This window comes from Oncorhynchus nerka, linkage group LG2 (genome assembly GCF_034236695.1).
Source record: "Oncorhynchus nerka isolate Pitt River linkage group LG2, Oner_Uvic_2.0, whole genome shotgun sequence".
Lineage (NCBI taxonomy): Eukaryota > Metazoa > Chordata > Actinopteri > Salmoniformes > Salmonidae > Oncorhynchus > Oncorhynchus nerka.
In genome coordinates, this window is record NC_088397.1 from 14204552 (window position 1) to 14231429 (window position 26878).

Below are 26878 nucleotides of genomic sequence, written 5' to 3' on the forward strand. Positions count from 1 at the left end.
TACATCGGTAGCTGATTTACAACCAATTTATAACCACTAAACCAAGAAATATTTGTTTGATGTGCATAGAGTATGTGTGTGTCAATGTACAGTGCTGTTTGGAGTAGAGAGGAGACCACTGAGAGGAATTACTACACCAGGTACCACAACATGTCAGAGGTGAAGGAGAATACACACACACACACACACACACACACACACACACACACACACACACACACACACACAAAGAATGACTGAGTCCTCACTGCATAGAGACTCTGGTACCTCTCCCTATAGATTACAGCATGGATGGAGCAGATGAAGAGGGAGAACCCAGATGTTGTGTCCTCCATGGTCTACGGTCAAACCTATGAGAGGAGGAACATCACCTTACTGAAGGTTCTTCACCTCTCTCTCTCTCTCTCTCTCTCTCTCTCTCTCTATTTCGCTCTCTAGCTCTCAATAGACAATATATGTCTCCTGGGAGACAAACAAGGGAGATGATGGCCACAACTCAGTTACTGAAAGATATAGAGCTTAGATGTACTTATCTCCTATTGGTTGTTGTGTTGCAGATTGGTCTGAGTTCTACTCTGAGGAAAAAGGCTATCTGGATGGACTGTGGGATCCACGCCAGAGAATGGATCGCTCCTGCTTTCTGCCAGTACTTTGTCAGAGAGGTGTGTGTGTCCATTACAGTGAAACATATCCTTGTTTCTGTCAGGACTGTGTCTAGGGGTGTGAGTACCAATCATGGAAACCCCCTCATTGATTTCTACCAACAGATCCTGAGAACGTACAAAACCGACACCAAGGTGAATGAGATGATGAAAAATCTGGATTTCTACATCACACCAGTCCTAAACGTTGATGGCTACATCTACTCTTGGCATAATGAAAGCGTAAGTACTGATGAATGCTACTTCAGACCAGCTTTGACACATTCTGGGAAACTACTGGAAATATGACAAATTGTGTCTTTAATTGCGTCACATCTCTGCCAGGTGTTATCAGTACAGTACATAGTTCACAATAGACCTAGACATGCTGGTACAATATATGAGTAGACCTTAGAAGTAACAAGAGCGCCATCTATTGGCTTGGATGACATATTGTAACAGAAATATTATTGATGACAGTATTATCATTCCAGTTAGTGACTAGTGGTTCTTATCTCTGTAGACTCGACTGTGGAGGAAGTCCAGATCTCCAGGAACAAGAGGCTGTACCTGCTATGGAACAGACCTCAATCGTAACTTCTACGCTAACTGGGGCAGTGAGTATGGTTCTTACTCTAAACCACACTCACTCACACACACCAAGGTTGGGGTCAATTCCATTTAAATTCCATTCAATTCAGATAGTACACTGAAATTCCAATTCTCAATGCTTTTCAATGAGAAACATTTGGAATTTGGTTTACTTCCTGAATTGACCCCAACCCTGACATACACACATCCTAACTGTGTTTTCCTCTCCTGTCTGTGCAGTGGTTGGTGTCTCGACAGACTGCTGCTCTGAGACCTACTGCGGCACCAAGGCTCTCTCTGAGTCTGAGGCCTGGGCCGTCACAGACATGTTGGGGAAAATGAGGGAAGACATTCTGGCTTTCCTCACCATCCACTCCTATGGCCAGCTAATCCTGGTGCCCTACGGACATCCCAACATCTCAGCACCCAACTACGATGAGCTGGTATGCCTGTTCCACACACAAGTAGACCAGCGTTTTTCAATTCTGCTTTTGGAGACGCACAGGGGTGCAATTTCTTTGACCCTAATAACGTATGTCTCTGTGTTGCCAGATGGAGGTGGGTCTGGGAGCAGCCAAGGCTATAAAGGCTGTCCATGGGATGGACTACACTGTAGGCACCTCACCTGATGTGTTGTGTAAGTAGTGAGGCTAAGAGGATACTGTGACTTCTAAGTGGCTATAGTTACATGAATATCCTGTGCACTGTTTACAATTCAACAAATCCTTTCTTGTGTTTCTCTATTATTACAACCACTGGCCTATACTCTGTCTCCAGATGCCAACTCGGGTTCGTCTCGTGACTTTGCCAGGCTGATCGGCATCCCGTTGTCTTTCACCTTTGAGCTGAGGGACAAGGGCGAACACGGCTTCAAGCTCCCAGAGGACCAGATCCAGCCCACCTGTGAGGAGGCCTACGCCGGAGCACAACACATCATCACCTACACACACGACAAGGCCTTCTACAGCTATGCTGCCACCGTCACGGCAACACTGTGGACCACACTGCTGGCAGCCTGGGTCTCTGGCGCCATCTTGCTGTAGACTGGGAGGACTGCAGGAGTCAGGCCAGGAGATGGTGGCAGTTTATCAGTACATTCAGAAATGAGACTTTGGACAAAAGTGATAAACTGTCAGATAGACTATATAATCTGTTCAATCACTTATTTTATCAACTGTGCTTTGTTATTTGTTTCTCTACAATTCTGCTGTAAAATATAACGGTCGTTAAAAGTGACAAAACACAAACACGTTTGTACAGTAGTATATTTTGAATGAACATTTCCGTGATATAAATATACTCAACTGCTATGTAATGCTGTCGTAACGTCCTGCTTCTGTTATCGAGCCCCGCGAGTTCAGTGAAGGTCCAGTTCTACATTAGATCAACCTCTGCTCCGGATGCAAGATTTGACTGTTTAACTTGATCAGATCCAACAGCACCATTGTGTCCAGTTGCTTTCACCTCTGTCAGGTTTCTAGTTTTTATTGTCACGTGCAAAAGTACAGTGGAATGTCTTTCTTGTTTGCTCGTTCCCAACAATGCGCTAATCAATATCAGTAGTACTATCATTTGTTTGTATAAAAAAGTAAAGTAGAACAAAAACCCACTGTTCCTGGGTAGTAGAAGGTTACGTTGACCCCCTCTCCCCTGTCCATGTGTAGCTGAGGACCATTAAAGGCGCTGCTTGGTCAATCTGTTGTCTGCATTGGCCGTGCAGTATTTAGGGTGATACAGACTCTGCAGAAGTCAGGGCTTTCATACTTATTGCACTTTGCAGAGCTGTTGTGAGGGAAGTTGTCAAGGAAGTGAGCTTGTGTTCATACAGGACCTCCCGCCCCCACCTACTGTCAACCAATCATGTTAATGCAGAGCTATAGGAAGCTATAGGGAGCTATACGGACCCCTCCGCATCATTACACAATTTGGGAGGTGCACAGTGATGTGGTACAGAGCTCAATTTGGCTTCTGTTCAGTTTAGTTTAGTTTATTAATTCGACCATTTAAAACAACAAGCACACATAAAACTTTAAAAGCCATACATGCACTTGAGAAAAAACATGGAGGATAACACACAATAAAGTCTGGGACTTATTTCCATTGTGGTCCTCTTGAGACAAGATGGCTAGACAACATTGAACACAGTTAAACACAGTGTGGCATTGAGATAATAAAACATAAAAACAAAGAAGAAGAACATCTATATCATCATTGTCGTTTCATCATAGGGGTTATTCATATGGGCACAGAGGACATCAAACATATTTTAACTTTATTTTTAAAGCTGTCCAGAGAGGACGTTGTTTTTATAGACAGAGGCAACTCATTCCATTCTGAGGCTCCAGTTTACAAGACAGTACCTTTCCCAGCATTACTCCTGAACCTGTAGAAGCACACACCAGCAACACCTGATCTGGTGCTGTGATTATGTGCATCCCTAACGTGGGGAAAGTAATCACTTAGATATCTGGGCGCAGGACCATAAATACTCCTGTAAACCAAACCCAGTCTAATCTGGAACACCTCAGCCTCAACAGGCAGAACCATAAATACTCCTGTAAACCAAACTGAGTCTAATCTGGAACACCTCAGCCTCAACAGGCAGGACCATAAATACTCCTGTAAACCAAACCGAGTCTAATCTGGAACACCTCAGCCTCAACAGGCAGGACCATAAATACTCCTGTAAACCAAACCCAGTCTAATCTGAAACACCTCAGCCTCAACAGGCAGAACCATAAATACTCCTGTAAACCAAACCCAGTCTAATCTGGAACACCTCAGCCTCAACAGGCAGAACCATAAATACTCCTGTAAACCAAACCCAGTCTAATCTGGAACACCTCAGCCTCAACAGGCAGGACCATAAATACTCCTGTAAACCAAACCCAGTCTAATCTGAAACACCTCAGCCTCAACAGGCAGAACCATAAATACTCCTGTAAACCAAACCCAGTCTAATCTGGAACACCTCAGCCTCAACAGGCAGAACCATAAATACTCCTGTAAACCAAACCCAGTCTAATCTGGAACACCTCAGCCTCAACAGGCAGAACCATAAATACTCCTGTAAACCAAACCGAGTCTAATCTGGAACACCTCAGCCTCAACAGGCAGAACCATAAATACTCCTGTAAACCAAACCCAGTCTAATCTGGAACACCTCAGCCTCAACAGGCAGAACCATAAATACTCCTGTAAACCAAACCCAGTCTAATCTGGAACACCTCAGCCTCAACAGGCAGAACCATAAATACTCCTGTAAACCAAACCCAGTCTAATCTGAAACACCTCAGCCTCAACAGGCAGAACCATAAATACTCCTGTAAACCAAACCCAGTCTAATCTGAAACACCTCAGCCTCAACAGGCAGAACCATAAATAATCCTGTAAACCAAACCCAGTCTAATCTGGAACACCTCAGCCTCAAAAGGCAGAACCATAAATACTCCTGTAAACCAAACCCAGTCTAATCTGAAACACCTCAGCCTCAACAGGCAGAACCATAAATACTCCTGTAAACCAAACCCAGTCTAATCTGAAACACCTCAGCCTCAACAGGCAGAACCATAAATACTCCTGTAAACCGAACCGAGTCTAATCTGGAACACCTCAGCCTCAACAGGCAGCCAGTTTAGTTCCTGAAAGCAGCTCCTGCCTATGTGAGTACGTGGACTCACCTTCAATACTACCCTGATCAGTTTATTCTGGTCTATCTGGAGGTTCCCCTTCAAAAGCTTAGATAAACCCCCAAACCAGGAAGTACTAGCGTAGTCAAAATGGCATTGAATGAGGGCAGTGGCTAGCACTTTCACCGAGTCCTTATCAACATGCCTCCAGATCCGCCGCAATTTCCATCACACCCTCTATATGGAACTTACTAACATTCTTTCGGATCAAGCATAAATTGGCTTTTAGTGCGTCTGAGATAATCACAGTCGCCAAACTAGTGAGTTCGTCTGATCAAGGTAAAGGTGTGGCTTTACATATTTATTTTATTACCACTAGATCAGCGCCATTGTAACGGCTTTCTTGTGGAGAAGGAGAGTCGGACCAAAATGCAGCGTGGTTAGTTCGATACATCTTTAATAATGGAAAAACACAAAAACAACAACCGGACCGTGAAAACCTATACAGCCTATCTTGTGACAAACTAACACAGAGACAGGAACAATCACCCACAAAACACTCAAAGAATATGGCTGCCTAAATATGGTTCCCACTCAGAGACAACGATAATCACCTGCCTCTGATTAAGAACCCCTCAAGGCAACCATAGACTTTCTTAGACAACCCTACTCAGCCACAATCCCAACACCTACTAAAACCCCAATACAAAAACACACCACAAAATAAACCCATGTCACACCCTGGCCTGACCAAATAAATAAAGAAAACACAAAATACTAAGACCAAGGCGTGACAGCCATTCTATCTTTCTTTTCTCTTTCTTGTAATGACATAACAGAGATAACAGTTTCTTACATCATGTCTTTATCTAGATGTGGGGCTGCACGTGTCTTCATCTAGATGAGGACTTGTATAAAGTCCTCTCCCTGCTGCCCAGGGGACTGATTTGATTTGACACAGTGAGTTGTGAGACCTGTTAGTAAAGGAGAGAGGGACATTGTTGATGATGATGATGCTGGGTCTGGGCTCTGTTGGATTGGTTCTGTTATCTCTGGCTGTCCAGAGTGGACATGGAGCCCAGGACAGGTGAGTCTGGGAGGGATACTGTAACTCTACTACGGTTAGTCTCCTATGAAGGATGACTTAACAAGTCAGACTAACAGGAATTTTATTAAAGATTCATACATCGGTAGCTGATTTACAACCAATTTATAACCACCAAACCAATAAATATTTGTTTGATGTGCATATGTGTGTGTCAATGTACAGTGCTGTTTGGAGTAGAGAGGAGACCACTGAGAGGAATTACTACACCAGGTACCACAACATGTCAGAGGTGAGAGAGAATACACACACAAAGAATGACTGAGTCCTCACTGCATAGAGACTCTGGTACCTCTCCCTATAGATTACAGCATGGATGGAGCAGATGAAGAGGGAGAACCCAGATGTTGTGTCCTCCATGGTCTACGGTCAAACCTATGAGAGGAGGAACATCACCTTACTGAAGGTTCTTCACCTCTCTCTCTCTCTCTCTCTCTCTCTCTGCATTCACTGTCGTCAGCATGCCTGGCCCTGGCTTTGTCAGTCTTACAGGGAAACCACTAAGTAGCTTTCATCACTAGTGTTCTTCTGCTTTGACTAGACCCAAGAGGCCAATGGCTGCAGCTCAATGGAGATCTGCTGTTGGTTGTTATGTTGCAGATTGGTCTGCGTTCTACTGAGAGGAAGAAGGCTATCTGGATGGACTGTGGGATCCACGCCAGAGAATGGATCACTCCCGCTTTCTGCCAGTACTTCGTTAAAGAGCTGTGGACGTGTTTAACTATTCTTGTGGGGACCAGAAGTAAACAAAACAAGAATAGTAAACAAACAAAAATGTTACCAACTGAGGACATGCTGTTGGTCCCCACGAGGTCATATGCTATTTCTAGGGGGTTTAGGGTTAAGGTTAGAATTAGTGTTAGAATTAGGTTTAGGCGCCAGGGTTACTTTTTGGGTTAGGTTTAAGGTAAGGTTTTTGGGTTAAGGTAAGAGTACGGGTTGCGAGTTAGGCAAAATAGGATTTTGAATGGGACTGAATTGTGTGTCCCCACAAGGTTAGCTGTACAAAACATTGTGTGTGTGTGTGTGTACTATCATAGAGATGAAAGAGCATGAAGCAGTACTGGTGAGAATCTCCTCCTTGATTTCTACCAACAGATCCTGAGAACGTACAAAACCGACACCAAGGTGAATGAGATGATGAAAAATCTGGATTTCTACATCACACCAGTCCTAAACGTTGATGGCTACATCTACTCTTGGCATAATGAAAGCGTAAGTACTGATTAATGCTACTTCAGACCAGCTTTGACACATTCTGGGAAACTACTGGAAATATGACAAATTGTGTCTTTAATTGCGTCACATCTCTGCCAGGTGTTATCAGTACAGTACATAGTTCACAATAGACCTAGACATGCTGGTACAATATATGAGTAGACCTTAGAAGTAACAAGATCGCCATCTATTGGCTTGGATGACATATTGTAACAGAAATATTATTGATGACAGTTTTATCATTCCAGTTAGTGACTAGTGGTTCTTATCTCTGTAGACTCGACTGTGGAGGAAGTCCAGATCTCCAGGAACAAGAGGCTGTACCTGCTATGGAACAGACCTCAATCGTAACTTCTACGCTAACTGGGGCAGTGAGTATGGTTCTTACTCTAAACCACACTCACTCACACACACCAGGGTTGGGGTCAATTCCATTTCAATTCCATTGAATTACAATTCTCAATGTTTTTCAATGAGGAACATTTGGAATTTGGTTTACTTCCTGAATTGACCCCAACCCCAACCCTGACACACACACATCCTAACTGTGTTTTCCTCTCCTGTCTGTGCAGTGGTTGGTGTCTCGACAGACTGCTGCAATCTGTTCTACTGCGGCACCAAGGCTCTCTCTGAGTCTGAGGCCTGGGCCGTCACAGACATGTTGGGGAAAATGAGAGAAGATATTCTGGCTTTCCTCACCATCCACTCCTATGGCCAGCAGCTCCTGGTACCCTACGGACATCCCAACACTTCAGCACCCAACCATGATGAGCTGGTACGCCCACCCCCCAAAATAAGTTGTGTTGTAATAGACCAGTGTTTTAAAATGGGGATCAACAGGGGTGCACGTGTTTTCTGACCATATTAACCTGCAGTATGTCTCTGTGTTGCCAGATGGAGGTGGGTCTGGGAGCAGCCATGGCTATAAAGGCTGTCCATGGGATGGACTACACTGTAGGCACCTCGCCTGATATCCTGTGTAAGTAAGGCTGAGGGAAGACAACGAGTCACCAAACACTGAAGTGAGCAATGCCTGGTTAATCCCATTTTATCAAGACCCACATCTATACTCGGACACATGGCAATCCAATGGGAAGAGACTATACAACTACTGGCCTATAAAACTCTGTCTCCAGATCCCTTCTCGGGATCGTCTCGTGACTTTGCCAGGCTGATCGGCATCCCGTTGTCTTTCACCTTTGAGCTGAGGGACAAGGGCGAACACGGCTTCGAGCTCCCAGAGGACCAGATCCAGCCCACCTGTGAGGAGGCCTACGCCGGAGCACAACACATCATCACCTACACACACGACAAGGCCTTCTACAGCTATGCTGCCACCGTCACAGCAACACTGTGGACCACACTGCTGGCAGCCTGGGTCTCTGGCGCCATCTTGCTGTAGACTGGGAGGACTGCAGGAGTCAGATGAAACCCACTTATTTTGTCAAGTGTGGTATGTTACTTGTGTCTTTAAAACTCTACTGCAAAACTGTTAAATTATCATCTACTTCTTATGTTACTTTTAATATTGACAAAACACATACAGGTTATTTGTAGTACAGTGTGCTTTGCATTAACATTTCATTTATATAAATACACTCAAACCGTAATGATTTGTTGTCATAACTTCCTTCTGTTAGATCCATGAGCTGTCCCCTCATAAGTCCAGCAACCGTTGCCATGTTTACCCAACCAGAGGTGCTGATCAACATTAGTTCAACCGTTACCATGTATACCCAACCAGAGGTGCTGATCAACATTAGTTCAACCATTACCATGTATACCCAACCAGAGGTGCTGATCAACATTAGTTCAACCGTTACCATGTATACCCAACCAGAGGTGCTGATCAACATTAGTTCAACCGTTACCATGTATACCCAACCAGAGGTGCTGATCAACATTAGTTCAACCGTTACCATGTATACCCAACCAGAGGTGCTGATCAACATTAGTTCAACCGTTACCATGTATACCCAACCAGAGGTGCTGATCAACATTAGTTCAACCATTACCATGTATACCCAACCAGAGGTGCTGATCAACATTAGTTCAACCATTACCATGTATACCCAACCAGAGGTGCTGATCAACATTAGTTCAACCGTTACCATGTATACCCAACCAGAGGTGCTGATCAACATTAGTTCAACCGTTACCATGTATACCCAACCAGAGGTGCTGATCAACATTAGTTCAACCGTTACCATGTATACCCAACCAGAGGTGCTGATCAACATTAGTTCAACCGTTACCATGTTTACCCAACTGCCTGACTTGATTACGTCCTACAAATATATCACTAGCCACTTTAAACAATGCTACCTTATATAATGTTACTTACCCTACATTATTCATCTCATATGCATACGTATATACTGTACTCTACATCATCGACTGCATCCTTATGTAATACATGTATCACTAGCCACTTTAACTATGCCACTTTGTTTACATTCTCATCTCATATGTATATACTGTACTCGATACCATCTACTGTATGCTGCTCTGTACCATCACTCATTCATATATCCTTATGTACATATTCTTTATCCCCTTACACTGTGTATAAGACAGTAGTTTTGGAATTGTTAGTTAGATTACTTGTTGGTTATCACTGCATTGTCGGAACTAGAAGCAAAAGCATTTCGCTACACTCGCATTAACATCTGCTAACCATGTGTATGTGACAAATAAAATTTGATTTGATTTGATTTAATGTATGTGTCTTCTATCCCTGTGTTTCGCCCCTCTCTTCTCTGTTTCTGGGTAGCTGCAGTGTTATGTGGTGTTGAACGGCTGGAAGCCCTGTTGTCTCAGGCAGGCCAGAGGCAGGAAGAGTTGGTCCTCTTGAGGAAACTGGTCCCACCGTGTCCATGTCCAACCTGGGACAGACAGACAGAGAGGCAAAAATATCTACATAAACTCAGATACAAATCATTAACTTGCCAGTGTAGTAAATAGTGCAGGCCAAATACAGTAATACCATTGGAATTCCTGGGAACCTAGGAGACTGGGATAGCCAGGTTTCTCACCTTCATTTTTCTCTGGTTCGAGATTGACTGGTTCTGCTGGGTAGCTCCTGTCCACTTCTCCTTGCATGATGATGGTGATGTAGTGGTACTGCTCATCGAGCTTGATGGAGTTCACCACGGATGCGAACCTGACTTCTTTCAGGCGCACTCCTGCCTCTTCCATCACCTCCCTGTGTGCGCATTCTTCCCAGGTCTCTCTTCAAATGAAAAATACAACTATTGGTCAACTTTAATATGAAATTAATATCACACACTTGTTTACATTAAGAAATACTTAGCTACTCACCCAAATTCTAGATGACCGCCAGGTAGCTGATACGTTCCTTTGCCCATTGCACTTTTTCGCTTCCCAACGAGGACGCAGTTGGAGTGAGCTGAATCTGTGACCAGAACCCCTACTCCGACACCAGGGCGCTTGAGGGATCTGCAGTTTTGTGTCATCTCGTCAAATCAGACCACGGTAATTCAGTTAGTAAAACTATAAGCAAATAGCTCTACTATAAACACATGCTATGGCATATGCTCTTCTATCGTTTCAGGCAACTTCACCACGCACAGCTCCTCCTCCGCAACGAACGGAACGAGCCAGGTTGACACGTGAATATCACTTCCGGTACAATTTTTTTGTTATCTGGGTAGCTTAGAAATGTAGATACATTAAACAATGCAGATGGAAATATTTATAAGCAAACGTGTATGCTATGATTCCCTATCTATAACCGTCCCTTTATTGCCCTGATGTGATATTACATCAAAATGTTATTTTGGAAGTGATAGTCCATAGTGTAGCCAGAGATAGTTTATTATAGTTTTAGTAGTAGCCTACAACAGTGGACTGGACAAAAATGGAACCACAGATTGTTGGCTGCTTTTGCATCAGTCACATTTGTCAGAGCAAGCTACCCCATTTTAGGCGACCGCCGGCTAACAGTAACTGCATAGCCTTGCCAACAATGTGAACAATGAAAAAGTCTCAAATTCATTTTTTCTGAATTGATGGCAACATAAACACATCGCCTTATTAGGCTACACACAGTATGCTAATACTGTTATGTATTTTGGTGTGGCAGATAATACTTGCTTGCTGTTCACTCGTTTTGACTAAAAGGGAAACGGTTTGTCAGAATTGACCAGAAGGGGATTTTCGTAGTAAGTTAGGAGAACTTACGCAGCAAGTCAGGATAATTAACGTAACGTGTTATAAACATAATAAAATAAGAATTTGTTCTTAACTGACTTGCCTAGTTGCCTAGTTAAAAATAAGAATTAGGTTAAGGTTCTGAAAATGTTTAACGTTAGCTAAAATCAGTGGTGTAAAGTACTTAAGTCAAATTACTTTAAAGTACTACTTAATTAAGTCGTTTTTTGGTGCATCTGTACTTTACTATTTATGACAACTTTTACTTCACTACATTCCTAAAGAAAAGTATGTACTTTTTACTCCATACATTTTCCCTGACACCCAAAAGTACTCGTTACATTTTGAAGCGGGACAGAAATGGTCCAATTCACGCACTTATCAAGAGAACATCCCTTGGTTTGTTTGTGAATGTCTGAGTGTTGGGAGTCTGCCCCTGGCTATCCGTAAATTAAAAAAAACACGAACAATTGTGCCAACTAATTTGTTTAATATAAGACATTTGAAATGATTTACACTTTTACTTTTGATACTTTAGTACATTTTCTGAAATTACATTTACTTTTGATACTTAAGTATATTTCAAACCAAATAGTTTTTTCTGGGTGACTTTTTTTCTGGGTGATCACTTTAACTTGAGTAATTTCCTATTAAGGTATCTTTAATTTTACTCAATAATGAAAACTGCGTACATCTTCCACCACTGGCTAAAATGCAAAAGAACCATCCACTTTTGTCGTCAATTTCACGTAAACTGTATCCTCTCTAGCCGCAACCCTGTTCACTGCGCTCAAATACTTTATATCTGCTATTTTCCCACAATGTGTTAATTTCCCGCGCTTTTGTAATATTTTGTAATGACATCATCGAAATAACGAGAGAAACGCCCATTTAATTCTACAGGCGGGTGTGCCGAGAAAATTCACCAATCGCTTCGTGGTTGGATTTTCACTGTCCAATAAGAAGAACACATATACCAAACACCTATCATCTACGTTTATCCCAATATATCTAACCAATCTACGAAGGGTAGCGTTGATAATAGAGGCCAATCAGAACCTGGGACGTTTTGTGTCCGGTGCAAGGGGTCGCAACGTCTGCCGGCTTTCCTTTCCGCGGTCTCTCTTGGCTGAGCGTTTTCTGGATCTCACTGCAATGGCGGAGCAGCAGCAGTTCTACATCTTGCTGGGCAACCTGATGAGCCCTGACAACGACATCAGGAAACAGTCCGAGGTAAGCTCTCAAAATATACTGTCTAGGTCGATAAGCACCGCGCTGAGGCTACTCGCTAGAGTTAACCAATTTGCGATTAGCCCAGCCCACGTGTGAAGCCGAAGTGGACTAGTCTACGGCTTAGCAGCTAACGTTAACTAGTTGGCTAAAAATGTAGCATGTGGAAATGGCACAATTCATTTATCCATGAAACTTCGTTAGTAGGCAAGTCATCAAGGCTTCGTCAACGATTTTAAAAGGCCCTTCTCTATCTATAACTAACGTTGGCTAACCCTACAGTCGTGCTCATTTACAGTCGTGCTCAGCTAACGTTAATTAGCTAGTTAGCAAGTTAGAGACACACATTGATATGCACATCACCACTTCGGTTACAGTAGCTACTAACGTTACTAGTTTAACTAGCTATGTTTTAGGTAGTTAAATATTTTGGTTCCTCACCCGAAGACTTGAGAAATCGACCTCAGTAACGCTATCTAAAGCAACGTTTAATCGACAACATAAAATTGTCAAGGGCCCCGGTCGGAAATGTAGCTAACGTTAGCTAGTTAGCCAGCTATGTTGCAATACATTTAGAGTCCGAAGCTACAAACTACTGTTATCTCGCTTACACCCTTCTCTGTGTCATGTCAGCTGGTGTGATGATGCGTAACTTTAGTTATAAGATGGCTAACAAACTAGTTCGTTTTACAGTCGTTACGTCCGCTAAATAATCTACATGTATACGAGCTTAGTCTGTCCGAACCTGTGGGCTTCTTGTTTCAGGTGCGATGTGTCGCAACTAGGTCGGTATCTAACACGATAGCAAGCTATCTTGGTAAATATACAGATCATATGAGCACGCCTGTATTAGCATGCGTGTAATCCACACATCTACCTGGTCTGCTGTGTCACTAGTTGGTAATCTTTATGGATAGCCTGGTCTCAGTTTCTGAAACTAGCTACCAGGATTAGCAGCTAACGTTATCTTGTTTTCACACTGACTAGACATACTTATCCGTGATCAAGCCGAGATTGGGATCCGTAGCGCATTGTTATGGACGGTCTCTTCATCATGGCTTTGAGTTTCACATGAATCTTATCGCACTCATTCCCCACTAGCGGTCAGCACTTTCCTTTATGAAAGACAATGAGTGTCTGCCGATGGTTAAGCTCATCGGAATCCTTTAGTCACACAGAGAGAACGTCATGGAGATCAGGATTATATCTACCAACCTACTGGACAGCAGGGATAGAATAAAACAAGTTTAGATTCAATGAGTCCATTTTAAATGTCGTTGGTCAATGCTATGGGCATTGTAATCTACTGCGAAGATACTCTGAGCTAGATGTAGTCACACTCACTAACCTAACACTATATATAGCACAAATAAATCCAAACTGTCCTGTGGTGGGCTTATGTGCTCTTATTTGCTGACCCTGTCAAGGTTCCGGGTGCAGAAACTAAGAGATTGGATGCCACCTATGAACCAGAACTAATTCAGTGTTTCCCCCATTCGTTTTAATTTTTTTTTAGCAGCAGTGACTGAGTTAGCAGGAATCTTGAAAAGGCGGTGTGGGGTGTGTGTCCTGGGGCATACATCCACATTGTTGGAGAGAGAATGTGCAGTGGCAGTCACAATTTAGCCCCCAATGTCACCAGCATCCAGCAACAGCCATAGTGTTAATAACCAGATGTCAGACAGCTGCCGCATTAGACAAACTAACGAGTAGCTTCTAGTTAAGATGACAACTCCTATTAGTCTAACTTTGCCCCAAGGGAGATTTTCATAACCCTGAATTTCAATCTATGACCCGCACGCACCTGTTATCAGGGCAATGGCTTTCAGGAGAACACATTAATGCTTCCTCTAACTGACGCATTCTCTCTCTTTGCAGGAAGCTTATGACACCATCCCCGGTCAGACAAAGATCACATTTTTGCTGCAGGCCATCCGAGATGCAGCCTGCGCAGAAGAGGTTTGTTACATTTGAGTAATTTAGTAGACTCTTAACCAAAGCTACTTACAGGAGCAATTGGGGTCAAGTGCCTTGCTAAAGGGCACATTGGCAGATTTTTCTCCCTGTTGGCTCAGGGATTTGCTCCAGCAACCTTTCGGTTACTGGCCCAACTGCTAGGTTACCTGCTGCCTGTGGTTGACTCTTAAATATGAACAATGTCTCTGAGGGGGAGAATGAGCTCTTGTAAACAAGTCTTTGAAGGAAATGTAGTCACAAGACAAAGGTGTCACAGTACTTCAGCCAAATTCTTATTGTGTAATACCGTTGTCGTGCAGCATCCATTCTATCCTAGGAATCCTGTAGTCATGTCATCTTCTGGAAGTAGTCATTTTGCATTGCATCAGCTCAAATACCCTGTTTTTATGCTCACCAACCTGCACAGTAATAGTGTAACTCATACATGGCCATTGTCATGTCACTTTGGTCATGCTGCCCTGCTCGGATGTTGACAAATGCCAGATCTTACAACGCCTGGATAGGTATTTTACCTCGGATAACCCCACATAAGTTATAGCAATCTGGTGTCTGACAGCATATTCGATGTGGCACGTAACCATTGGTCGACGCATGCAGCATCTGAGCAGGGGAACATGACCAGTGTGACGGTCGTGTCAGTGAGTCGTCCTCTTGACATTTATTCAGATGAGGGTGTGATTGCTGAGCAGCATCTGTTAGCTCTTTAGGCATCACAAATGGCACCCTATTCTCTATATTGCGCACTACTTTTGAAGATGGGCCCTGGTTAAAAGTAGTGCACTGGATGGGCTAGGCGGCCTGGCCCTCCATGCCCCTCTCTCGCGTGACAGTATTTATAGAGCGGTGAAACGGGAGCAGGACAGGGAACTCGACCGGGAACAGCAGACCTCTGCTGCCTACTTGACATGTTTAGATCTTTGTTTCAGAGAGCTAGGCTTTGCTCAGGGGGATGTCATGTATGTTGAGACAAGTTGTTCTGCTTTGTTTCAGAGAGCTAGGCTTTGCTCAGGGGGGTGTCATGTATGTTGAGACAAGTTGTTCTGCTTTGTTTCAGAGAGCTAGGCTTTGCTCAGGGGGGTGTCATGTATGTTGAGACAAGTTTTGCTTTTCCAATTGTCCCTTTCAGATATCTACATGTCAGGGTTAAGGACTGGTTGCCATGGAAGACTTATGGCACACTTTTGACCGACTGAAACGGTGGACTTTAATCGTGTTAAACTTTGATCAAATGGAGGCATTGACCTCTGGTGTAACCATGAAATGTGTTCCCCACCCCCCAGGTCAAGACTATGGCGGCGGTGCTGCTGCGTCGGCTGCTGTCGTCCTCCTTCGAGGAGATCTACCCCGGCCTGACGGTGGACATGCAGACAGCCATCAAGACAGAGCTGGTCACCAGCATCCAGACAGAGGCCTCGCCCAACATTCGCAAGAAGGTCGCCGACATCGCTGCAGAGCTCTGCCGCAACCTCCTAGGTTGGTTAGGGGACAGCTGAGGGGGATCTGCAGTTGACCTCTTGGTCCATGCATAACCGTGGTTGTTTTGACTGTGAAACACTTTGGCTGTGTCCCCTTGTGGAGTGATATGGACAGGCTCCTTCAGCTCAGTCTGGTATACTACATTCTCTTGTCTTTACATGGTTCCTCTAGATGATGATGGAAACAACCAGTGGCCAGAGCTGCTCAAGTTCCTGTTTGACTCGGTCAACTCTGACAGCGTTGGCCTGAGAGAGGCCGCCCTGCATATATTCTGGTGAGAAACCCAACCCAATACCCCCCCAAGACTTCATGATTTATTCTGAAAACAAAGTATTAATGACTACTTGTTGATCTGTGTTCTTGTACGATGACGTGAGTATAGCCTAAGTTTAGCATATGCAGTCTTTGTCATAACTCCCACTATGCTCTGGTCTTTCTCTGTAGGAACTTCCCAGGTATATTTGGCAACCAGCAGCAGCACTACATGGAGGTGATCAAGAGGATGCTGGTCCAGTGTATGCAGGACCAGGAGAACCCGCAGGTGAGTGTCATGCAGGGGTAACACTCCACACCTCCATTTGAATAGAAACTCCTAACTCTGCAGGCATGTTTTCAGCTTTCAAAGTCACTCCAGCTCCTGGAAGGATAACTCAAGTCTTGTATAAACTATCGTCTCCCTTATTCCCCCCTGTAGATCCGTACCCTAGCTGCCCGCGCTGCAGCCTCCTTCGTCTTGTCCAACGAGGGCAACACTGCCCTGCTGAAGCACTTCTCTGACCTGCTGCCAGGCATCTTGCAGGTGAGACAGCGCCCCCCCCACCGTCTGCTCCGGGGAAATTGGCTTCTTCCAGTCAAATCACAGATGTACCCTTACATGTTGTCTGTTAGCGGTTTTAATAATGAATCCTTCTCAGATGAATCTCTAGATGTGAGGTGCTCTTTTATTGTAATGTAGCTTTGCCCGTTCTGCTGGTTTTAACAATCCCTCTCGGTCTCTGGTAAGGCGGTGAATGAGTCGTGTTACCAGGGAGATGACTCTGTGCTGAAGTCTCTGGTTGAGATCGCTGACACAGCCCCCAAGTACCTGCGCCCCAACCTGGAGGCCACCCTGCAGCTCAGCCTGAAGCTGTGTGCTGACACCACCCTGACCAACATGCAGAGGCAGCTGGCCCTGGAGGTTATCGTCACGCTGTCCGAGACTGCCGCCGCTATGCTGAGGAAACACACCGCCATCGTTGCATCCAGCGGTGAGTGATGGTCAAACCGCCCCCGTCTCATCACCCCAGTCTGCTGTCTGAGGTGTACTGATTCACTCAGATGTATTTTTGTAAGGGATGGCAGGAAGTACATCTTCTCTCATGCCAGTGGAGATGCAGCCAGTCTGTTCTCTTCAGAGGTAAACTGGGTGCAGCTAAAGGAAATGTTCTGGGAAGTGTCTAAATCAACTCACTGCCGTGTGCTGTAGCACTTCAAAGTGCTATTTCAGTCTGACTCCTTTTGACTGCAGGCTAAAAATGCAACTGAATAGCTGTTTGAACAGTTTCTCATTTGAGGGTTATTTCAGCAGCAGAAGCTAGCATTTAGTTTGTCGCTATTGGGTTGTTTAGTCCAAACGTCGGAAAGTATTTGTAGTTTGCTGTTGACTAAGTGTTCACCATTGTTTGTCCTCAGTGGTCACAGTAAAGTCAGTGATGTATTGGTGTGGTGGTTGTCTGTGCAGTTCCCCAGATGCTGGCTATGATGGTGGATCTGGAGGAGGATGAGGAGTGGTCTATGGCTGATGAGCTGGAGGACGATGACTTTGACAGGTACAGCTTAGCTACTACAGAAATGTAATGAATAGAACGGCCATCCCCATTCAAGTCAATGATGGGTGGTCTTGTGGCCAGTGCAAGTCTACTCTTAGAGGAGCTAAGCAGGAAGTGTACCATCAATCTGTGCTGTGGTTTGGTTCAACTCAACTGACATTGCAACAAATGCATACCATTGCATGAGCTACATCAATTAGCGTAATTTGAATAAACATTCTATAATAACATGAAAATGATTGCGTCACAATACCAGGCAGCCATTGCGAATGTACCATAAGTTTACCAGTCAAATTTCTAGGGTTAGTTTCCAAGCCTGTTCTATTCTATTCATTCCATCTCTATGCCAGCTACATCACATGCACACAATATTCAACTGGTACAGCCTATTTCCTGCACTGCTGATGAAGCACACTGCAAGAATTTACCCCAGCAAAAATGGTTATAGCGTGTACAAAAGGTTCAAAGGTGATTGATATAAGGCATAATCTGACCGTGGTAATGTAGGTAGGGGGTTGTTAACTTGTTGTATTTTTGCGTGGGTTTCACAGCAATGCAGTTGCAGGAGAGAGCGCTCTGGACAGAATGGCCTGTGGGCTGGGAGGAAAGATGGTGCTGCCCATGATCAAACAGCACATCATGACTATGTTGCAGAACCGTACGTCTTATCTTTGGTTTCAAACACTTCTACTACATCTGTCATATCCAGAACCACTCTCTTGGACATGGTCTCGATCATGAGGATCATGTACCATAGGGTGGCAGGTATGACCCAGCTGTGATGTTACCTAGCAACACGTCAGTAACTGTATGTTTGTGTGTCAGCTGACTGGAAGTACCGCCACGCCGGCCTCATGGCGCTGTCGGCCATCGGGGAGGGCTGCCACCAACAGATGGAGGCCATCCTCAACGAGATCGTCAGCTTCCTGCTACTGTTCTGTCAGGACCCTGTGAGTTTATTCAACCAATCAAATGCCTTCATATATAATATACGTGCCATCTAGCAGACGCTTTGATCCAAAGCGACTTAGTCATGCGTGCGTAACTTAAGTATGGGTGGTCGCAGGAATCAAACCCACTATCATGGCGTTGCAGGAAAACCCCTGCTGTACCAACTGGGCTACAGTCTGTAAAGACCTTTTACATCAGCAGTTGTACTTTTTAATTCAGTGTAATCTGTTTGGCGTTGAAGTTGTGGTTTCTCCCTGATGTGATTTGTTGTTGACCCTTTGTCTCTGTTTCCAGCACCCCAGAGTCCGTTATGCTGCATGCAACGCCATCGGACAGATGGCCACCGATTTCGCCCCCACCTTCCAAAAGAAATTCCACGATAAGGTATAATGATTTTTCCACATGACTTGTTGAACTGGATTTTGAGGACACATTGTTTTCCATTGGCAGTTTTACCACCTCTTGTAAAGAAAGTGCCCATGTCAAACAGGGTCTTAGGCCTGCACAGCTTATCAAACTCATCACTGATGCAAATTTATATTCATGTCAGCTGACCTTTGACCCTGTGCCCTCTCCCACCAGGTGATCTCTGCCCTACTGCAGACCATGGAGGACCAGACCAACCCCCGTGTCCAGGCCCACGCTGCCGCGGCCCTCATCAACTTCACTGAGGACTGTCCCAAGTCCCTCTTGATCCCCTATCTGGACAGCTTGGTCCAGCACCTACATGTCATCATGGTGGCCAAACTACAGGAGGTATGTCTGTCTGTCAATGTGTGCTGTTTTTCTGTCTTAGTGTGTGTATTAAAAACATTTCAACCCACAAGGTATTTCTCTGCGACAGTCCTCTATGGTTTAGCAGTAAGACCTTTTGGGAGATTAAAGGTCTGTTCTCCACCACGGGTTTCTCTCGCTGTAGGAATCTGTTACTTAATGTCAGACTACATTTACAATCTATTTATTTGATGTCATCGAAGGCGTTTCAGCTTTGAGTTACCAATCTGTTTAGGGAAAAAAAATGCCAATCTTTGTTGATTTCAAACATTATCCGTCTAATCTGTTTTGCAGCACAAACCCTTATCAGACGTACGTCTTTGTTAATGGGCCTTGGTAGGTCATGATCAATGACCATGTTAACTTGTGGATGCTTTAAGCTAATGAAGCCCTCTGTCCACCGTCCCAGCTGATCCAGAAGGGTACCAAGCTGGTTCTGGAGCAGGTGGTGACGTCCATAGCGTCTGTGGCGGACACGGCCGAGGAGAAGTTTGTTCCCTACTACGACCTGTTCATGCCCTCCCTCAAACATATTGTGGAGAACGCTGTGCAGAAGGAGCTGAGGCTGCTCCGAGGGAAGACCATCGAGTGTATCAGCCTCATCGGCCTGGCTGTCGGCAAGGACAAGGTACACACTGCTTTGTCTACCAGGTGTTCTGTACATGTTTCTTATGCAAGAGGATTTGTCACACACAAAGAATTGCATACATGCTCAATGCCTGTACTTTAAGTGTTATTTCTTCTCCATCCATTTTGTGTTTATGTTTGGTGAAACGTTGACTGATTGCCCTTCTGTCTCAGTTCATGCCTGATGCGTCAGCTGTGATGCAGCTGCTGCTAAAGACCCAGACCGACTTCAATGACCTGGAGGATGATGACCCACAGGTATGTTTACAGATGTGTTGTCTTGAATGGATATGATTATCCATCAGAACGGGGGACTGTTGTCTGCTCTAATTGTTGCATTTCTATCTGCATTGTTTTGGGAACTGAACTGCTGAGTTATGTAGAGAACACTGTAGTGAAACGTTTTGCAACTGAAATCGCAAATCTGTTATTGGACACGGTCTGGTAGTGCCTCCCCATTGTTCCTGTTAACTTTTTATACTCTTAATTTATTTAGAAAATATTGTCTTCAATCCCCAAAAGTCAGTTTAGTTGGTGCGCTTGACTCAATAATTCACCTGTTTCCCTCGTTCGAATCCATACAAAGGAATCCCAAAAGTTACCAATAAACTTCGTCCAAGTCAAACAACGTTTCTAATCAATCCTCAGGTACCCTAATATGTAAATAAACAATCAAATTAAAGACTGAGAATAGTATGTTAATTACCAGAGATAAATGGCGAAGTGTGCACCACAATACTAGTCAAAATGAGAGCCACCTAGAAAAACTACAAATTATAGCTCATTTTCCAAAAAACAAGCCTGAAGCTCTAAAGACAGACATCTAGTGGAAGCTCTAGGAACTGCAATCTGGGAGGTGTCCCTTTGATTTTCCCATAAACAAGCATTTGAATGGGCAGACACCAACAAAACAATCTGTATGGATTCTCCTTGGTTTTTCAGCTGCCATATCAGTTCTCTTATACTCAGACATTATTTTAACAGTTTTTAAACTTCAGAGTTTATGCAATACTACCAATTATATGCATATCCCAGCTTCTGGGCATGTCAACCACCTGAATATTGCCCCCGACCCTCAAGAAGTTAACTGTTTAGTTGGTTAAGGGCTTCTATATAAGGTCTACACCTGTTGTATTTGACGCATGTGACAAATAAAATGTTATTTCAAACAGTTTTCTCCATACTGAACGAACCCCTGGTTGTCTGTTCCCTCAGATCTCCTACATGATCTCAGCCTGGGCCAGGATGTGTAAGATCCTGGGGAAAGAGTTCCAGCAGTACCTACCTGTGGTCATGGGGCCCCTAATGAAGACTGCCTCTATCAAGCCAGAGGTGGCCCTCCTGGACAGTAAGTTCTACGCTGGTTGGATGTTGGGATTGATTTTGGTATCCACAGACTCCTATAGAACATTGCAGGGTTCCCATAGTCACTATAGAATCTCAATTATTGAAGTCAAAACCTGATGGAAATGCAATTCAACTGGCTTGCTATGCTTGTGTGAAGGGTAGTGTCCTGTGGCTAACTAAGCCTTTTCTCCTGGCTTCCCTCCCCAGCCCAGGACATGGAGAACATGTCAGAGGATGACGGATGGGAGTTTGTGAACCTGGGAGACCAGCAGAGCTTTGGCATCAAGACAGCCGGGCTGGAAGAGAAGGCCACCGCCTGCCAGATGCTGGTGAGACTGGGCGAGGGGAAGTCTGCTCACACACCAATAGAACTTCATTTAAACATGGCTGCCGTATTGCTTTAGATTTGGAGTCATTTCAAGTTTAGGGATTAGAGATAATTTCCTTTTTCATCCTGGACATTACCCAAACTCTGCTTTCAGGCTAACCCTGTCTCCTTCCCAAGACTAAGAATAAGCTGTCTTGTATTTGAATAAACTCAGCAGGTCTTCTTTCTAAAAGCCTGTCTCTGTGTTCTCCAGGTGTGCTATGCCAAAGAGTTGAAGGAAGGGTTTGTAGAGTACACAGAACAGGTGGTCAAGCTGATGGTTCCTCTGCTAAAGTTCTACTTCCACGATGATATCCTTTTATTGGGAGCGCTCACTACGTGTTGAACGTCATGTGTTTATTGAAGGCAGTTGTTGGCTGGGCTGTCTGGCAGGTCTCTGAATGGGACTGTTGTCGTCCACTGTGGTTGGTCCTTGACTGTCCTGTCTGTACGTGTGCGGGTGGCAGCAGCGGAGTCCATGCCCCTGCTGCTGGAGTGTGCGCGGGTACGAGGCCCAGACTACCTCACACAGATGTGGCACTTCATGTGCGACGCCCTCATCAAGGCCATTGGCACAGAGCCAGACTCGGATGTCCTATCAGAAATCATGCATTCGTTTGCCAAGGTAACCCCCCCCCGCCATCCCACATGCTCGGATTATATTGTCTGTAGCATTTCCACACAAATTAATCTAATGAATTTTACTTTGTAATTAATTTATGATGTGGAGAGATGCTGACTGTGGTTGCCCTCCAGTGTATTGAGTTAATGGGAGAGGGCTGCCTGAACAATGAGCACTTTGAAGAGCTGGGAGGGATCCTGAAGGGGAAGCTGGAGGAACACTTTAAGAACCAGGAGTTGAGACAGGCCAAACGACAGGATGAGGACTACGACGAGGGCATGGAGGAAACTTTACAAGACGAGGTGAGCGTTCCTCACGACGGACCTTCTGGGCATTTTAATGACTTGTTAGATGCAAGGTAATGTGGCTGATGTTAAATATTCAAGTTTACAGCAATAGTGACTGCACTGATGTGAGCCATGTCAAGTTTGTACTGTCCAATAGCAGTGTTTGTGTTCACACCTGCTTTTTCTAAGTGTTTATTCAGCTCTAGAATGAATCCACATATTTCAGCCTTGTCTTGCATGATGCGTTTCTTCATGAACCAACTGTTCCCATTTCCCTGGCAGTGTTTCCTACCATGTGATTGTTGTGTTCTCTGCAGGATGAAAACGATGTGTACATACTGACCAAAGTGTCAGACATTTTGCACTCTGTGTTCAGCAGCTACAAGGAACAAGTGCTGCCGTGGTTTGAGCAGCTTCTACAGCTCATCGTACAGCTCGTGGTGAGGATCGTTCCATCACTCACTCCAACGGACAGACATTAACATGGTCCGTGGTCATGTTCATTAGGGCACACCGTGACAAAACCTAGTGGAAAACTAGCATTTCTAGTCTTCACTGTTTGTCAGTTTTCTTCTATTTGGTGCCTAAGGAACATGTCCATGTATGTGGGGTCACATTGGTGTGCCAAACATGTAGGATTTAATCAACAGAAGCTTGGTGCTGTTACAGGGCTGACCTTTGACCTCTTGCTGTTGTCTCCAGTGTCCTAGCAGGCCGTGGGCAGACAGGCAGTGGGGTCTGTGCATCTTTGACGACGTGGTTGAGCACTGCAGCCCCTCTTCCTTTAAATACGCGGAACTCTTCCTGCGGGCCATGGCCCTGTCACTGTGTGACACCAGCCCCGAAGTGAGACAAGCTGCAGCCTACGGCGTAGGAGTCATGGCTCAGTACGGAGGAGAGAACTACCGACCCTTCTGCACCGGTACCTGACACACAGGATCATGTGATCTATCCAGATAGTGCCTTCAAAGTATTCACACCCCTTAACTTGTTACACTTTTAGTTACAAGGTGGGATTGAAGTTGATTGCACTTTTCTTTACACAACAAAATTTGGGAATAAGTGGAGTTGACTACTTTCTGAAGGCCCTCTGTATTTATCTAGGAATATGTATCTAACTGGATTACATTGAACCTAGTCAGTGGGCAAATCATGATTTAGACTTGCTCACTTGGCTACAGCCCACTATGGATGGCCTGCTTGTTGCACTGTTGACATGCATCCCATGACATTTATGTCTCTGCCCTCTCCTGACTCTGGTTATCCTCTCTTCTCCAGAGGCACTGCCCACGCTGTTGGGTGTGATCCAGTCTCCAGACTCCAAGGTCAAGGAGAACGTCAACGCCACAGAGAACTGCATCTCAGCTGTGGGCAAGGTCATGAGATTCAGGCCTGAGTGTGCCAATGTCAACGAGATCCTTCCCCATTGGCTCTCCTGGCTGCCACTCAACGAAGACAAGGAGGAAGCTGTGCACACCTTTGACTTCCTTTGTGACCTTATTGAAAGGTGGGGGACTGACTTTAATATTACTGATTTGGTTTGTGTTCATTAGGCTCAATGGCTGGAAACTGACAAACGGGGAGTGGTCTAATGCAACTTGGCCAATAAGACATTTATTTAGTGTTCTGTTGCTTAGCTTTTTAGACGTTTTACATGGTCGCCTAATGAACATGACCCAAGTGTTGCAGATGATATGTCTATGGTATAGATGTTCTCTTTGTATTTTCCTTCCAACAGCAACAATCCTATTGTCCTCGGACCAGACAATGCAAATCTTCCCAAGATATTCCAGATCATCGCTGAAGGGGTCGCCAACGAGTCGGTCAAGAGTGAGGATGCATGCAGCAAGAGATTGGCAAATGTCATCCGCCAAGTACAGGTGAGGGAATGCTCTACTTGCCGGAGTTTGTTCAATCTAGGAACTTCTGCTTTTTGAGCCAAGCATTGAGGAATACTGAATATTGGCGTAAACCAAACCGAGGTTCATTTGAAACACCTTGTCAGTGTTCCACATTGACATGTCCTAGGTCTAGTAGTCAGTCAGCAGTTTCTTCATCTAAAAGCTTCTTGTCCCCCCCCCCCAGGGTTCTGGAGGACTGTGGACCCAGTGTGTCGCAATGCTGAATGAGACTCAACAGAAGGCCATCCAGGACCTCCTCAACACTGCTTGAGAAGCCTTATCCCCTTCCTTTGTTGGAAAACAACAAGACCATGTTTAAACATCTAGCTCCTGGATCTCCTCCTTCCTAGATCACCACCTCCCTCCCCATCTCCTTTTCCATCTCTGATCTGTAGCGTGTGTGGACTTCACTGCAGCCTCCTGCTGCCCCCCTCCCTATCCAGTCAGTCTCCCCTGCACTCGACTAACTGTAGGGACCAGGTTGATTTGTCTGAGGGACTGTCAATAAGACCCTGCCCCCTCCAGAGGATGACTCCTCCCCTTTAAGTCACTAATGTGTTAACGCCCACTGGAGTGGTCTATACCCTCTTCTTCCTGAATCCTGACGGTTGGAGCGTTGTTGGCCTCACATCCACAAAGGGAAAACAAATGAACACAAGTATTAATTCAGTTTCTTCTCCAGCCTGTTAAACTGTTCAGAATCATCTGGTCTTTTGATGAAATTGACTTAACCCTTTCCACGACAAGTTTAACTGGTGTAGTTGTGCGCTGTGGAACCATGTGAAAATGTCATGTTTACCCAGCTGTAATAAACTCCTAGAAGTATCAGACTTGGTAGGACCCAGCTGCTGTATGAGGAGTGTTGACTAGAGGACTGGGGAATGGAAGAGGGGAGTGTGTACATGTCATGGGGTGACCACTTCCTGCCTCTGAATTTAGTTTTTTTTGTTTAGGCTTTTTTTGTTTCTCTTTCTGACGGAGCCGCACGGTGGCACCTGGAGGAAATGGCCTCTGTGCCGTTGGCTCACCGATCTGAATCTGTCTATTCTCAAGACTAACAGCATGTGTCAGTGGCTAACTCAAGCTCTCCTTTAATAAATGAGTGAGAGGAAATCATGATTGTCTGTCTAGGAGATTTAAAACAAAACCTTTATAGGTGTTATTTTCATTTCCCTGAAACCCTGTATAAATGTAGGTTTGTTTTTCATGAAGGTTTACACCAATTGAATGAAGTTGGTTTAGGATTAAGTGTCTTAGCCACAATGTGCTGGGTTATAGACATGTAGACGCATGGAATAGACGTAATGTGTGCATCCATCCTCTGCTAACATTTGGTTTAGAACCTTTAGCACCCCTGCAGATATTTGGTGGATGTTAACAATAAATTTCAGATTGGCAGAATTCGTCGTAATGCATGGGTTGTCACTTTCACTGCAATGTAGGTTTATTATACATTAATGAAATAAGGAAAGTTGATTTTACCCTGAACAAAAAATAAACCACATGCAACAGTTACATTTTACAGAGTTCAGTTCCTATCAGGCAATTGAAATAAATTGGGCCCTAATCTGGATTTCACATGACTGGGAATATAGATATGCGTCTAGTCAGATACATTTTCAAAAGGTATTTTGAGGTATGTGCGTGGATCAGAATACCTCAATACCTTTTTAAAATCTATGTACGTGGATCAGAATACCAGTCCGTATCTGGTGTGACCACTTGTCTCATGCAGCACGACACCGCTCCTTCGCGTGGAATGTTGTCACACTTCAATGGTTGTGTGAAGTTTCTGGCTATTGGCGCGAACTGGAACATGCTGTCGTACACATCGATCCAGAGCATCTGAAACATGTTCAATGGGTGATATGTCTGAGAATGCATGCCATGGCAGAACTGACACAGCTTCCAGGAATTGCTTCCAGATCCTTGAGACATGGGGCAGTGCGATATCATGCTGAAACATTAGGTGATGGCAATGGGCCTCATCACAGTATATTTTTCCTTTCAAATTACCATTGGTAAAATGCATTTAAATTTGTCTGTGGCTTACGGATGTGAAACTGCTGGCTAGTTGGCGGTGGTGCGCGCTAAATAGTGTTTTAATCGGTGACGTCACTTGCTCTGAGACCTTGAAGTAGTGGTTCCCCTTGC

The 26878-nt window shown here is 44.6% G+C and overlaps 4 protein-coding genes across 4 annotated transcripts in view; 3 read left to right on the forward strand and 1 right to left on the reverse strand.

The window, feature by feature from the left end:
- cpo (carboxypeptidase O) overlaps positions 1-2927 on the forward strand; it is a 3175-nt gene extending 248 nt beyond the window's left edge. The window contains exons 2-9 of the mRNA XM_065023591.1: positions 93-159; positions 280-381; positions 558-662; positions 768-884; positions 1165-1258; positions 1473-1675; positions 1785-1869; positions 2010-2927. Of these exons, the coding sequence (XP_064879663.1) occupies positions 93-159; positions 280-381; positions 558-662; positions 768-884; positions 1165-1258; positions 1473-1675; positions 1785-1869; positions 2010-2275 (1039 nt within the window). The 3' untranslated portion in view covers positions 2276-2927. The remainder of the gene's footprint in view (positions 1-92; positions 160-279; positions 382-557; positions 663-767; positions 885-1164; positions 1259-1472; positions 1676-1784; positions 1870-2009) is intronic.
- Positions 2928-5787: 2860 nt separating this feature from the next.
- LOC115121022 (carboxypeptidase O-like) lies at positions 5788-8913 on the forward strand. The gene is made up of 10 exons (XM_065023615.1): positions 5788-5948; positions 6132-6198; positions 6271-6372; positions 6567-6679; positions 7073-7181; positions 7462-7555; positions 7757-7959; positions 8079-8163; positions 8321-8637; positions 8825-8913. The coding sequence occupies exons 1-9, from the start codon at positions 5866-5868 to the stop codon at positions 8584-8586; spliced, it is 1122 nt and encodes a 373-aa protein (XP_064879687.1). The 5' UTR covers positions 5788-5865; the 3' UTR covers positions 8587-8637; positions 8825-8913.
- Positions 8690-11790, reverse strand: nudt15 (nudix (nucleoside diphosphate linked moiety X)-type motif 15). The gene is made up of 3 exons (XM_029645123.2): positions 10506-11790; positions 10220-10416; positions 8690-10069 (listed from the first exon to the last, which is right to left on the reverse strand). The coding sequence occupies exons 1-3, from the start codon at positions 10658-10660 to the stop codon at positions 9966-9968; spliced, it is 456 nt and encodes a 151-aa protein (XP_029500983.2). The 5' UTR covers positions 10661-11790; the 3' UTR covers positions 8690-9965.
- Positions 11791-12420: 630 nt separating this feature from the next.
- Positions 12421-26239, forward strand: kpnb3 (karyopherin (importin) beta 3). The gene is made up of 24 exons (XM_065023592.1): positions 12421-12590; positions 14466-14546; positions 15845-16037; positions 16212-16314; positions 16485-16581; positions 16735-16839; positions 17044-17287; positions 17761-17848; positions 18400-18506; positions 18674-18798; positions 19094-19183; positions 19382-19555; positions 19983-20201; positions 20375-20458; positions 21416-21548; positions 21755-21876; positions 22129-22225; positions 22367-22539; positions 22671-22838; positions 23141-23263; positions 23526-23745; positions 24102-24330; positions 24562-24703; positions 24909-26239. The coding sequence occupies exons 1-24, from the start codon at positions 12513-12515 to the stop codon at positions 24993-24995; spliced, it is 3282 nt and encodes a 1093-aa protein (XP_064879664.1). The 5' UTR covers positions 12421-12512; the 3' UTR covers positions 24996-26239.
- Positions 26240-26878: the final 639 nt, after the last annotated feature.

Bases quoted from the DNA above. Each gene is read 5' to 3' on its own strand.
- LOC115121022 (XM_065023615.1), top strand. From the start codon at position 5,866: ATGATGATGATGCTGGGTCTGGGCTCTGTTGGATTGGTTCTGTTATCT. The intron at 6,199-6,270 runs GTGAGAGAGAAT...CTCTCCCTATAG, and splicing joins GGTACCACAACATGTCAGAG to ATTACAGCATGGATGGAGCA. The intron at 6,373-6,566 runs GTTCTTCACCTC...GTTATGTTGCAG, and splicing joins GGAACATCACCTTACTGAAG to ATTGGTCTGCGTTCTACTGA.
- nudt15 (XM_029645123.2), bottom strand. From the start codon at position 10,660: ATGACACAAAACTGCAGATCCCTCAAGCGCCCTGGTGTCGGAGTAGGG. The intron at 10,417-10,505 runs GTGAGTAGCTAA...TTTCATTTGAAG, and splicing joins GGCGGTCATCTAGAATTTGG to AGAGACCTGGGAAGAATGCG. The intron at 10,070-10,219 runs GTGAGAAACCTG...TGTCTGTCCCAG, and splicing joins CGAACCAGAGAAAAATGAAG to GTTGGACATGGACACGGTGG.
- kpnb3 (XM_065023592.1), top strand. From the start codon at position 12,513: ATGGCGGAGCAGCAGCAGTTCTACATCTTGCTGGGCAACCTGATGAGC. The intron at 19,184-19,381 runs GTATAATGATTT...CTCTCCCACCAG, and splicing joins AAAAGAAATTCCACGATAAG to GTGATCTCTGCCCTACTGCA. The intron at 22,540-22,670 runs GTAACCCCCCCC...GTTGCCCTCCAG, and splicing joins TCATGCATTCGTTTGCCAAG to TGTATTGAGTTAATGGGAGA.